Source organism: Asterias amurensis, chromosome 1 (genome assembly GCF_032118995.1).
Source record: "Asterias amurensis chromosome 1, ASM3211899v1".
In the NCBI taxonomy this organism is placed as follows: Eukaryota; Metazoa; Echinodermata; class Asteroidea; order Forcipulatida; family Asteriidae; genus Asterias; species Asterias amurensis.
The window spans coordinates 37,695,521-37,708,815 of record NC_092648.1 but is presented as its reverse complement, the minus strand read 5'-3'; the positions used below and the strand labels follow the sequence as shown (position 1 = coordinate 37,708,815).

At 39.2% G+C, this 13,295-nt stretch overlaps 1 protein-coding gene across 1 annotated transcript in view; it reads left to right on the top strand.

The window, feature by feature from the left end:
- The first annotated feature begins 5,018 nt into the window (after positions 1 to 5,018).
- The window catches only part of LOC139939119 (uncharacterized), a 33,720-nt gene continuing 25,443 nt past the window's right edge, over positions 5,019 to 13,295 (top strand). The window contains exons 1-2 of the mRNA XM_071934865.1: positions 5,019 to 5,297; positions 11,360 to 11,510. Of these exons, the coding sequence (XP_071790966.1) occupies positions 5,121 to 5,297; positions 11,360 to 11,510 (328 nt within the window). The 5' untranslated portion in view covers positions 5,019 to 5,120. The remainder of the gene's footprint in view (positions 5,298 to 11,359; positions 11,511 to 13,295) is intronic.

Sequence of the window (13,295 nt, the reverse complement as noted above, 5' to 3'; positions counted from 1 at the left end):
CGTTTTGTACACCCGAGGGGGGAAATGGAACCCGAGGCGAAGCTGAGGGTGCCATTTGCCACAGAGGGTGTACAAAACCCATGGACCCCAGTCACAGCGTGTAACAATTGTTTTGTTATACCTTTGTATAATTGTTATTCCTTTTCTAGAAGTTCTGTTGTCATCTTCAAACATTATTACGACGGACTATTCATTGTTTAATAAGCAGACGAACAAGAAACAACTCCCTCGAACCCGCGGTTGTTTCGTACACAGCGCGAAATCGACCAACGCTGGGAACGATCAAGGTGATGTACACAGGTGTACATCACTTTCATGTTACCCGGCCCGTCGAGCCATGTAACATGCGTTTTTGTTGCGCGTCACATGATTGGTTCTCGACCAATCAAACTTCACAGTTTGTTACCGAGGTATAACAAGCGTATTTGTTGCACGGCACGTGATTGGTTCTCGACCAATCCAACTTCACAATTTACACAGAGGTATAACAATGCAACATGGACACTACTTGAGTATTAATGACAGCACACTAAGGGGGTTACGATCAACAACACCTGATAACATAATGAATTTGCAGATTTAACTATTGTGTAATAAAACATGGAGCCTTTTCGTAGAATTTTTTATGTTCATGGACTATGAAGTGAAATCCATGTCGAGGTTTATCTTCGAATCAATGTGTTCTGTGCAGCTGAGTGTGGGTTCGAATCCCGGTCGTGACACTAACTTGTGTCCCTGAGCAAGACACTTTACTATAATTGCGTCTATCCACCCAGGGGTAAATGGGTAACTGTAAGAGCAGACATGGTTCTTGTGGACAGGCTGTATCTATATTCCCCAGGGAGCTGATTTGGTTTAAGATGACACACTTAACAGGGTAATGCGCTTTAATGATGAGACATGGTGTTTAAAGCGTGATATGAAAACCGCGTAAATATTATTACTAGTTAGTATTATTACTAATATTCTTGAAAATAAAGTTATCAAGAAAATGAAATAGTTTTGAAACTTGTTTTTTTCTGCGTCTATCGCTGTTTGGATAGTAGGATTTTTTTAACCAAATAAAGTGTTGTACATATGAAGTATAGTAAAACAAATATAACATGGTTTATTTCGGGTGACTAGTAGTCGATGAGCTCCCCTCGGTATTGGAAGTTGACAAACTAGTTCCCTTTGTCAGCTTCCAATACCTCGGGGAGCTAATATCGAATAGTCACCCACCCTCAAACCATGTTATATTTGTATATTACTATACCTCATACTCATGACAGAGAGTCGAGTTCTCATAGGTCCATTTATCATCACGTGCCAGGTGTTAATTTTGCTAATTACCAAGCGCGCACGTGAGCATTCACGCAAGTGGTAAATGCGCATGACAAATAATAGTTCCCCGGGAGCTTAGTCTGGTTCCCAGACCCCTAAATCTCCGACTAGGCTCTGTCGAATTTAGGGTCCGGTATCACCCAAAATCACGTGACCAAAAAGGAGGAATTCCTCCTTTTTCGAAGTTATCCGAAATGTTCCGAACGTGTTGTCGTCAACATTCGGACAGTATCGTTGATGTTCGGTATGGAATCATAATGTCAGTCCTGTCGGCCGTAGATCCAGGAGTTTTTATGCCAGTTATTGTTATTTAAAGCCAATGCAGGAGGTGTTGTGCCTAAATAAAGCGTTTGCAAAGCGATGCGACAAGTTCAAAATATATAAACTTGGGAAATCGCTCCGGGATCTGGTAAGTTTTTTTCCTTTTTCTTTTTCAAAGGTGTTTTGACTTGAGTGTTCATTAGACATTGATTGAGGATTAAGTTTCATGATTTTTGAAAGTGGTAAAAATGGGGCAAATCTGGTGACCAACTGTCGAAATTATACGTGTTGAACCAGATTGTCATTAATTGCCGATCAAAATAATCTCGTAACCCTCCGGCCTGGCGGCCGTCGGGAGGAGGGTTGCGTTATCGCAACTAGTGCAGGCATGGTTTCCCTGGAGATGACCCCCGACCCTGACAAGTTGCGTCATGCTCTATTTTTAACCGTGGGTGATACCTGACCTAAGATTTTTAACAAGAGACGTCAAGGAATCTTTGGTTAGGGGACCAGACTACCCGGGAGCTATTCTACTTGTCATGCGCACTTCCATTGCGCGACGTCATCGCCGGGCGCTATTGATCGGGCACCGTTTTGTATACACGCACGACGAACAGCACTCTCTAAGCGACATCCAACACATGAACAAACTTATCTTGTGCATTTTGTTTCACAGTCATCATTTTCTCTTGCTTAAAACCCATGTTCCGGTAACTGAATTTGTATTAAAGTCACCTGGAAGTGGTATTTTTTCAAAATAAAGCTTGTGTCACTAATGTGTTTTGATGATTGGAATGTGAATAAACAGTTAACTAAGGTTTAAAAAAAATCAGTTCTTATGTTATTTACAAATTTAAGAGTAGACCCCGACCCGAGAGGGCGCTGTTCGTGACGTCAATCGAGGCAGAGTTTGTCTGTTATGCGTATAGTAAACACAATTGCAAAGTACATGTACGGACCAAGTCGTGAGTTTGTACGTTTCAAAAAAATATTTCTTTTTCTTTTTCCGGCAATGCCGACCAGGTGTATTGCTGCTGAATGCAGAAAAACACTTTTTGAAACGTACCAACTCACGACTTGGACGTACATGTACTTTGCACGTGTGTTTACAATACGCATTGCAGGCAAAGTCTGCCTCGATTGACGTCACAAATGGGTAGGCGGAGTCAGCCCCCCAAACAACTTTATATATTTTTTAAACATATAAATTGTGACAAACAATTACTAAAAAAATTGTTTTATTGTTCGTAAGCATATACTCTTATGTTTTAAAGAAGAAAAAAAAATCTATTTCCAGGTGACTTTAAGTATAGTAATACAAATATAACATGGTTCAGGTTTATTTCGGGTGAAGTAGTCGATGAGCTCCCCTCGGTATTGGAAGTTGACAAACTAGTTCGCTCGGCTTCGCCTCGGGAACTAGTTTGTCAATTTCCAGTACCTCGGGGAGCTAATATCGACGAGTCACCCTCAAACCATGTTATATGTGTATAATAGTGTGGACACTATTGGTAATTACTCAAAATAATTAATAGCATAAAACCTTTTTGGGTGGCGAGTAATGGGGAGAGGTTGATGGTGTAAAACATTGTGATAAACGGCTCCCTCTGAAGTGCCATAGTTTTCGAGAAAGAAGTAATTTTCCACGATTTTGATTTCGAGACCTCAGATTTAGACTTTGAGGTCTCGAAATCAACCATCTAAACGCACACAACTTCGTGTAAGGGTGTTTTCTTTTCTTTCATTATTATCTCGCAAGTTCGATGACCAATTGAGCTCAAACTTTCACAGGTTTGTTATTTTATACATATATTGAGATACACCAACTGTGAAGACTAGTGTTTGATAACTACCAATAGTGTCAACTGCCTTTAAGGCAAGGTGGCCATAGTCACCTGCACTAGAGCTCTACCACTCATCTTCTCAGGGTGTTTAGGTGAACGACCGTACACGACTTCGCTATACTTCTCTCGCTGTACAATGTACTGTACTGTACATATACAATGTACTATACATGTACGTTGTTCGTGTATGCACAGCGTGCAGGCTGCCGAATCGTGCTGCGCCGGGCCGGGTCACACTACGCAAACAGCCTTGAGTCAAGGCTATCATTTGAAGAGCCATATTATGAGGGACAACTCGAAATGTAAAGAATGGTATTTTTCACTCTTTTACATTTTTTTTAGAGAGAGTCGAGACTCAAAAGCTGTATCGTATCCGTGGTGTCCGCTTCATCTTCCTATAATCACTTCATTTTAACTTCAGGGCATTATTTTGAGTGTATCTGAACCCGGGGCCGGGGTCATGTGCTTCACTTCAACTGGGTAAACCCATAGAGCTATATATTGTCAATATTATATAATAGCTCTATGTGTAAACCAATTGAGCTATATAAAAGAATAGCTCTATGGGTAAACCACATTCTGAGTTCAGAACGGCTGACCCCGCCAAAAATGGAAAGAAATGTAAAGGTTAGTTGTCCGAAATTGTTGGATTGGTTTTCAAAGACTGTCAATAATATATTTTGTATTAATTTTGGTTTTTAGTATACACCGATGTGTGTTAGCACTGTATACTCAGTACTTTCGTCCTGTGAACAAATATCACAGGTATGTTACTCGGGTGGGATTTGAACCCACGACCCTTGACATTCTAGAGCAATGTCTTACCAACTACACTACCGAGGTTGCCCGGCAGCTAGAGGCAGTTCGAATCCTATACTTTTTGTTGGGTATTTTTGAATACTTCATAGCGCTGGTTGCAAATGGGATCCCGGGATTGTCTGTGGTGCACCAATATTATTGGGTGCGTTCGCAAGTTCCCTGGGTCATCCCGGTCTGCCCCGGTGGTGCGTTCGAATAGATTTTGACGTCATTCCCGGGGCAGGTCAGGTCAGCCAACAGTACCATGCTATGGAGTAGGTCACTTGGGGGCTGGCCCCAGGTAAACGACACGAGAGCGGTGAGTGGTCGTTCGTTTTGCTCTTGTCAGGGGCTCACTCGAGTGACCGCGGGGGTAGACCCAGGCAAGCTAACCGAACCGGCGCATCCATTATATATTTTGGACCCTACTGATGAAGTTTGTTTTTACTGAGGCCCTCTACCGTCAGTCACCGTACTTTACCGGTAGTGGCGTATACATTGTGTATGTACGGATGTAAGAGGATACGGATGTACACCATACGCCGCGTCTACACAAATTCGTCCACCACAGAGTGCAGGTAGGTGTGTAGTCTTGGTTCCAAGACCTTCGTAAAGTTCGTACCGAAATGGATCAATTCGTGCAACGCACCGAAATGGATCAATTCCAACAACAGAGGGCTTCCACTACAGCCAGTCGTCAAACCGCGATGAATTCGGGAAGAAAAGCGCGCCCTCTGTCGGGTTATCACGAGTATGAAATATCACGAGTATGAGATAGTGACGTCTTGGACCAAGACTAGTAGGTGTGTCAAATTGTTGCCAAAGAAGACCCAAAGAAGTGTAGGTAGGAAGGAGTGAGAACGAAAACGAAACTTACATCAACCACCACCATAGATGGCAAAGGCAAAGTTAAAGAGTTTTCGCTTCAAGACAGTGAAAGTACCTTCAATTCAAGAACCAATCTTATCAGAGGATGAGCGAGATGAACTTGGTCAGTTTAAATACCCGTGGCATAACATCGTGTTTGAAGGAGGTGGTAATAAGGGCCTAGCCTATGCGGGCTCAGTTCGGGTAGGTTATTACACTAATCACTATGTATTGTGAATGGTCTTCTATTTCGAGTGGTGGTCCCGAGTGGTTACATTTTTCTAATTCTCCCTCTTTGCTGTTGTGTTGAGTAACTTTTAAACTTCATAGAAAACTAAACAAAATAGGGGCATACTGTTTAATAAATTAGTTATCTGGTTTATAAATTTACAGAGATGCCAAGTCCAGAGGCAAGCTATTATATGAGCTATGATTTTATGAGTGAGATTTTTCAAAAATTTGCCAGTTTTTGAAGGCCCTTCTTTTTTTATTTTTTACAAATTTAGAATAAAATAAAGATTGCAAAAGTTTAATTGTGGACAAACAAGCATCAAAGTTCCAAAATGCATCAAACACCTCTTCAGAATAATTAAAACTCACATGAGGTACACAGGAGATGTTGATGGTTTTAAATGTGGAGGTACGATTTTGTCAGATTATTTCCTTCCAAAATAAAAAAAAATCAATTAAAAATGATGTCCAAAATCCTCCGCTCACTTCGTCTGCCTGTTGTGTCTTTTCTAGTGGAGCGCAGTTAACGAATTTGCTAAACGAGTCGGGAAAATCTTTTGCGCAATAAGCGTTTTGCGCTCAGTCGAATTTTAGCTGAACCTGCTGGGAGAGCAAAAGCATGCGCAATCAGCTCAAGTTGATGATTCTGATAAACTGCGTGCAATCTGAAGATTGTGCAAACATTGTAGATTGCGTTTTTTATACACACGAGCGCGATTTGTCAATGCATTGTCGTTCATTTAAAAAAAATTCCTGGTCTTGCCCCAATGCTTGAGAAAATGGTTGCTGTGCGTGTGAGCGTGAGACAGAGCCCAAATGCCTGAGTCTCACGCCTAATGCGTGAGACTTGGTACATGTAGGTCTGGGTTTATTGACGACAGTGCATATTTCGTCGTTCGTACCACAAACTGACCTAACTCGTTCACACTGACAGTTTAAAAAAACTTGTTTGGAGAAAATCACGATTGAAGTTGCACTACTTTTCAAACTGCTGTTTCGGTGTCTGCTTACTAATTTTATTTTATTCTTTTATAACGAAAACAAAGCTGAATACTTTGTTCATACAGAACTGGCAATGTGTTTTCATCCCTTAAACTATTTTAATTAGGAATCATTGTTAAACATGAAATTTGTGACTCCAAATTTGCTCAAATGTTGGCCTGTCAAAGTGAGCAGACTTTACAAGTATGTTACATAACTTATTTTATTATTTTAAAAGTGAACACATACAATTTCAAACATTAAAATGTAAAACTGTTCTTGATTTATTGTCTTGTCAGTCTTTGGCATGTCCCTCAGTGAGTCAGAAGACTATAATGGACTTGTTTTTCTGGCCACTGACTGGCCTCGTTGCGAGAGAGGATTGAGGGTTACGATGATCAGAATCCGCAATCCTATTAATGGTCCTATAATCACTACCCTGGCCATGCTGGATTATTTCGGTACCAAATAGTTTCTTTAGAGCCGTGTGTCTAAAGTGGGACTAAATTTTCCACGTTTTACAACCAATTGGGTAAATTAACAATTAATGCACATAACCTTTGGGAGGATCAAGGGTTACAATAGTTCCCAATCGTTGTAGTTATGTGATGTATCACCTACATGTACCACATGTACTGTGCAAGATTATATTATTCCCGGACCTTCAACATATTATACTGACTTTTCGACCATGTCATTCATTGAGTGACTGGCTCTTTTTGGGGACACACATTGGCCCCTTATACTGCATGATGTCCAAAGCAAGGGGAAGCAATGTGGGTGTAACGCAGGCCCAGAGAGGGCATTTCTTTTCGAATTTCTGAAAGTTTCTGTTAAATTTTGAAGGGGCACCGCGGTCAATACTGGGGCAACCGGCAACCCTGATAGTGTTTGTACAAAAAGTAATGCTTCCTACTTTTTCTGTTTTCTGATTTTTTTTTAAATTTTTAAAAGTTATTTATAAGGTCTAAAAATATATTAAAGACTACTCCATGCATCTACATGTGGTAGATGAGCCCTTGTACTGTCTGATTTAAGAACCAGTCATGCCTGAGTGATACAAGTAGAAGACCTTGCCTCTTTGAAGAATGTTTATTGTTAAAAGTCCCTGCCTGTAAGAATGTACCAAGTGGTGATTCATGGGTTCTCAGATCTTCTTCTAAAAAATTAGAGTGATACATTATCATACCAAACGAATAAATCCAATATTAATTTTTAATTTTGATTTTTACCCATACACCGATGTGTGTTAGCACTGTATACTCAGTACTTTCCCGAGTCCTGTGAAAAAATATCACAGGCATGTTACTCGGGTGGGATTCGAACCCACGACCCTTGCAATTCTAGAGTTCTTTGACGAACAGTGCCCTCGTACCATTTTCAACGCCTCATAACTCAACGCGCCTGTAAGATCCCATGAATTAAACAAGTTCACATGAAAGAGCTTGCATCCCTAAAACAAATTGAAGTGCAAAGTGCGGCAAAAATGCTTTACTTTTTTGGGGACTAGCTTGGCGCTCATTTTTGTGTTTACAGGGAATGTACTATTCGTTTCTCGAGTGTCTTTTGGCCCAAACTTTGACAACTGGTAGCTCCAGAACCGAAAGCGTCAGCAAACTAAAATTTTGGATTTATTCGTTTGGTATGATGGTGTATCACTCTAATTTTTTAGAAGAAGATCTGCGAACCCATGAATCACCCCCCCCCCTAATTTAGTACATTCTTACAGGCAGGGACTCTTAAAGGCAAGTCCAATTATTTCTCTTATGTAAATCCTCACACAAAATCTAGATCAATACAATGCAGTTCATCTTGGCTTCTACTGGTAATGAATGGAACCAGTTTGGGTGAAGTGGGCGTGGCTTACAATAGAAACATCACACATTGTACATACAGGATTTAGAGGCCATGGCCTTTGACACTTAGCCAGGATGTTTCAGTCATTGCTCTATATCATTGAAATATAAACAAACTTTATTTGTGGTTTTTTTTAGTAAAAAAATACATAATAGATGTTAAATTTGCATTGGGGATAAAGAATATTAATGGTTGTCTTTCTTTCACCCATACACCAATGTGTGTTAGCACTGTATATTCAGTACTCAGTACTACATAACTACATTTATAAATACCTCAGACAGTTTCGCTATTCCTATTGGTGGAGAGCGCGCCACATGGGTGTGTATAAATGTTTGTTTATGACCAGTAAAAAGTGTCGAAACATGGACGCGACAAACGAGCTTGCACCTGTGCTTATAAGACAGTTTCTTCATTCCTATTGGTCGAGAGCAACGGCCGGGACAGTTGTGCCATATCACGCGAGTAACTCGTCCTAACTCGAGATAAGACGAGTCCTAACTCTTTGTGAAATCGACAGCAGGACTCGTTGGGTTTAAACCACTAGTTGAAAACCTCTTCACCACACATTGATTCTCTTATTAAATGTACATGGGTCATGTACATGACTGATTATAAACGGTAGTGAAGCTGATGTAGAGTAGAATCAATTTGGTTTCCTAATGTGGCATTTCAGAATCCATTCAAGAATAAAAAAAGTCCTCAAAAAAAGAGTTGAAACCAACGGTTCTTTTCAGAACCATCCCAACTCATTCAGAGATAGTCATTACATGGTGTTAACGCAAACCTTTCCATATGGTATTTCCACCATGCAAAGTTTCAAATCCTACTTAAAAAAGTCCTCCTTATAAATGCAATAGTAAAATGAGTCAATGGATGGACTATAACACCCATTCCAAGTACATGTATATCACCAAACTGTTCACATATTTTTTTAGATCTTTTCTTTTTATAGGATAGCTTTCATTGAGTGTGAGTTGAAATAAAAAAGGCTAATGACATTTCTATTTCTGCTTACATGCAATACAAAACTGGCTTAAGTACAGGATTGGTCGATATTATAGAAACCAAAAGTTATTACATGTAGTTTCAATCTGAAAGCTAACTGAGTTTACTTTCTCACCAGTAGGGCTTATCAATCCTCTAAAGAAACAGGACCATCTGGCAACTATCATTAAAACTCTCATAGTTTTTACCATGGTTTTGTATTTAATGTATTGTTCGCTCTGTTGGAATGGATTGGTTGGGGGTAGGAGTATTGGTTTTTTTTCCCAGCCTGTTGTTGTCTTGATGTCCTTTTGTGACCGGTTGGCATTGTTTTGGCTGGTGCATTTTTTTTAGTGTGCGGGTCTTTTGTATTTTGTTGCTTTGTATTTCTAACTTAACTTACTTTGTAACTTATATATTTTTTATATTGATTGTGTATGCTTGTAATTTGGCCAGTGGATGTCAAGTTTCTATGTTTTTTACGTGGACAATAAAATTATTCTATTCTATTCTATTCTATTCTATTTTAAAGGCACTGGTCACTATTGGTAATTACTCAAAATAATTATTATCATAAAACCTTACTTGGTTACGAGTAATGGGGAGAGGTTGATAGTATAAAACATTGTGAGAAACGGCTCCCTCTGAAGTGACGTAGTTTTCGAGAAAGAAGTAATTTTCAAAGAATTTGATTTTGAGACCTCAAATTTGAGGTCTCGAAATCTCTAATCTGAAAGCACACAACTTCGTACGACAAGGGTGTTTTTTTCTCTCATTAATATCTCGCAACTTCGACGACCGATTGAGCTCAAATTTTCACAGCTTTGTTATTTTATGCATATGTTGAGATACACTTAATGTGAAGACTAGTTTTGACAATTACCAATAGTGTCCAGTGTCTTTAAGGAAAAAACACATTAGCACAATCAATATGAGTCAGGTACAATGTACATGTTAATGATGAACATGCACTGAAAACTTAATCAAGCATAAATCATTAAATCAAAAATGCATTTAAACGTATTATTTTTTTATCATACCTTAAATCAGATTTACAAAACAGCCTGGACTTTTGGAAACAAGAAACTAGTTCAGATTTAGTGATCATACACGTAGAGATGTCATTCCAACACGTTCAGTGATTACAGTTTGGGTCTTTAAAAGATTAACAGAGGTCATTCTCATACTTTGCCAATTGACACAAAGTCTCATAAAAATAGGTTATTTTTTGCATAAATTAAAAACAGTTAACGCTAAAGATCTTCCTTGTTTTCCACTTCCACCTTTAAAGAGGTTATCTATTCAGAATGCTTGGATCTTTTTTCTTTTTTGTTAATGAGTATCGCTGGCACAATATGACTTAACAAAGCCAAGAGAACAAATTAGATTGTTTGCAGTTTTCTTTTGGATTCTCTTTCGAGAAAATACCCTAATCACGTGCATGAATAAGAAAACCTGTGTAGACCTTGAGACACTCAGCTGATTGAGTCTAAGGCTGAAGGCTGGAACCAATGCTGGAATTTCCACCCATTGAACAAAAGTATAAGTAAACAATACAATGGTGGAAGTCTCTTCATGTCAAATAATGTGCATTTTGTGCATTATTGCTGCTGTCGTTTGAGTGGGAATGAAGCAGTGCAGTGGCGAGTGCATGTTTTTAGTACAGATCACCTGTTAATAGACCTTGTAAGTTGACCTCAACTGTTTGAATACATTTCAACTATGTATCTATTTCATCAATTCATCAACAAATGTTGATGAATTGAAATTGAATTGAATCTAATTGAACTATGTTTTGAAATAAAAGCCCTTGCAAACTGAAGCAAGTTGTAACATTTAGTAGTAGTACAATGTATGACAACCAAACTACATGAAACTAGGACGTCATTGTCATGACTCCATGCATCCAGCACATAAAACCATGTGATACAAGGAAGGGCTGTCTGCACGGTAATCATTCTACCAAAATGTTTTTGGTGGTGGAAAAAGGCGATGTGACAAAGTTAAAAAACAATTGCACTACTTTAATCTCTGATGTCTCATAGTTCATGGTAGCTTAATGTTGACCTTATCATCACAAGACGTATATGTGACAACAAAAAATATACAAAAGTCACATCCCACAGCATGCGTCTGGACATGACGTACTGGATCCGAGTTGCTTCTAAATCTTGAAATATTGACCCATGGCTTTGTTTTACATGTTATAGGTACTTGAAGAGATTGGAGTATGGGACCAAGTTAAGAGAATAGCTGGTACCAGTGCAGGAGCAATGACAGCTGGTCTCTTAGCGGTGGGATACAACTCTTATGATTTGGAGGCTTTCTTGAAACAACCAGATCTTGAAAAGATCTTTCTTGGTAAGATTAGAATTATGTAGGTGTAGTAACTAGTGTCGGTTCCTGGTCATTTCAGCCAATATAAGCTGCCTCATTAAAGCCATTGGACCCTTTCGGTTCAGAAAAAAAAATAAAAGTTCACAGATTTACAAATAACTTACAGGGTTTACAGAAGGCAATGGTGAAAGACTTCTCTTGAAATATTATTCCATGAAATGCTTTACTTTTTGAGAAAACAGCAAAACAATATAAATTCTCGTTAACGAGAATTACGGATTTATTTCAAACACATGTCATGACACGGCGAAACGCGCGGAAACAAGGGTGGGTTTTTCCGTTGTTTTCTCCCGACTCCGATGACCGATTGAGCCTAAATTTTCACAGGTTTGTTATTTGATATAGAAGTTGTGGTACACAAAGTGTGGGCCTTGGACAACACTGTTTACCGAAAGGGTCCAATGGCTTTAAACATAAAATATTAGCCGTTTTACACAAAATTGAAAGCTCTTCAAACAGTCAAACATTGAACCAACAAACAAAAATTCCATAAGTTCACACAATTTGTCCGCCATTTGTCATTTTCTGATTTGCTATTTTTAAAATCTGGAAATGTAGCCCCTTTTTTAATTTTAATCCCAACGTGGCATATATTCCTTGCTTTGAATACACATTGTTTGAAGAAATAAACTGATTTATTTATGAAGAAAGAGACATTGGCCTAACAGATTCTAGCATAATAGGATCTCTGACTCTGATGTTGCATTTTTTTTCTTTTTTCTTTCTTGATGTGGAGTTATATTACTCCGTTTATTCAACAACAATTATCAGCAAATACATCAATAAAACAAGCTCCAATACATACTGCTATTATATAACAGATTAAATGAGCTACAGGATGTAGTACATAGAAATTAAATTGATAACATACAAATAAGATCTCTGACTCTGATGTAGCATTCTTTTACTGTCATTATTATAAAGCTAGCAATGAAATCTCTTAAACAGTTAGAGTGATGTCATTCTTATAATTATATGCCGTCATTTTCCTGTGAATGACACAAACCACAACCTGTTCCGGTTCATTTCAACTGAGTTTATTCTGGGTTCAACACAACTGTTGGTCTTGGACTTTGTTCCAAGTTATGAAAGTAGATAAATCAATTTCCTGTTTAGAAGCCATCTACATGTAGGCAGATAATTGCTATAAACCAAAATGGCAAACCACAATCTCTATTAAAAGCGTAACCTGAACCATCTTGGATTGAAAATTAGAAGGTCCAGTGGTATGGCATCCTTGTGGAATCCAACACGGTTGTTTGTGTGGAATTCAATACGTTTGTGTGGTTTCAGACGTCGGGTTGCAAGTCTGCAAAACCCGGATCCAAACTCGCACTTACAAGTCATGTGATTGGAGGAAGTTTGGGCGGCGACCGTGCGTCAACCACTGGTCGATGTTGTTACCAGACTTCCTAGAAATCTTTCTGACAGGCGACTCATTGGACAGTGTTTCGCAGATGGTGCTCCGGATTGGTTCATTCATTGCCCCTTGCCCGCCCACCCACCATTCGATCCGCCCTTTTTGGTCAGGTTACTTTCGTGTTGTACTAAGCATGGTTCTCAGGATTGGTTCATTCATTGCCGCGCAGGGTCGAAAGGGTCGAAGAGGCTGGGTGCCAGGACAAAACCGAAACCAATCTCACGAATTTGCATTGAATGGATGAAGTACCGTAGATTGATGTTTCGCAGGCGACCATGTGTCAACCACTGGTCGACGTTGTCGCAGACTTCCTAGAAATCCTTCTGCGG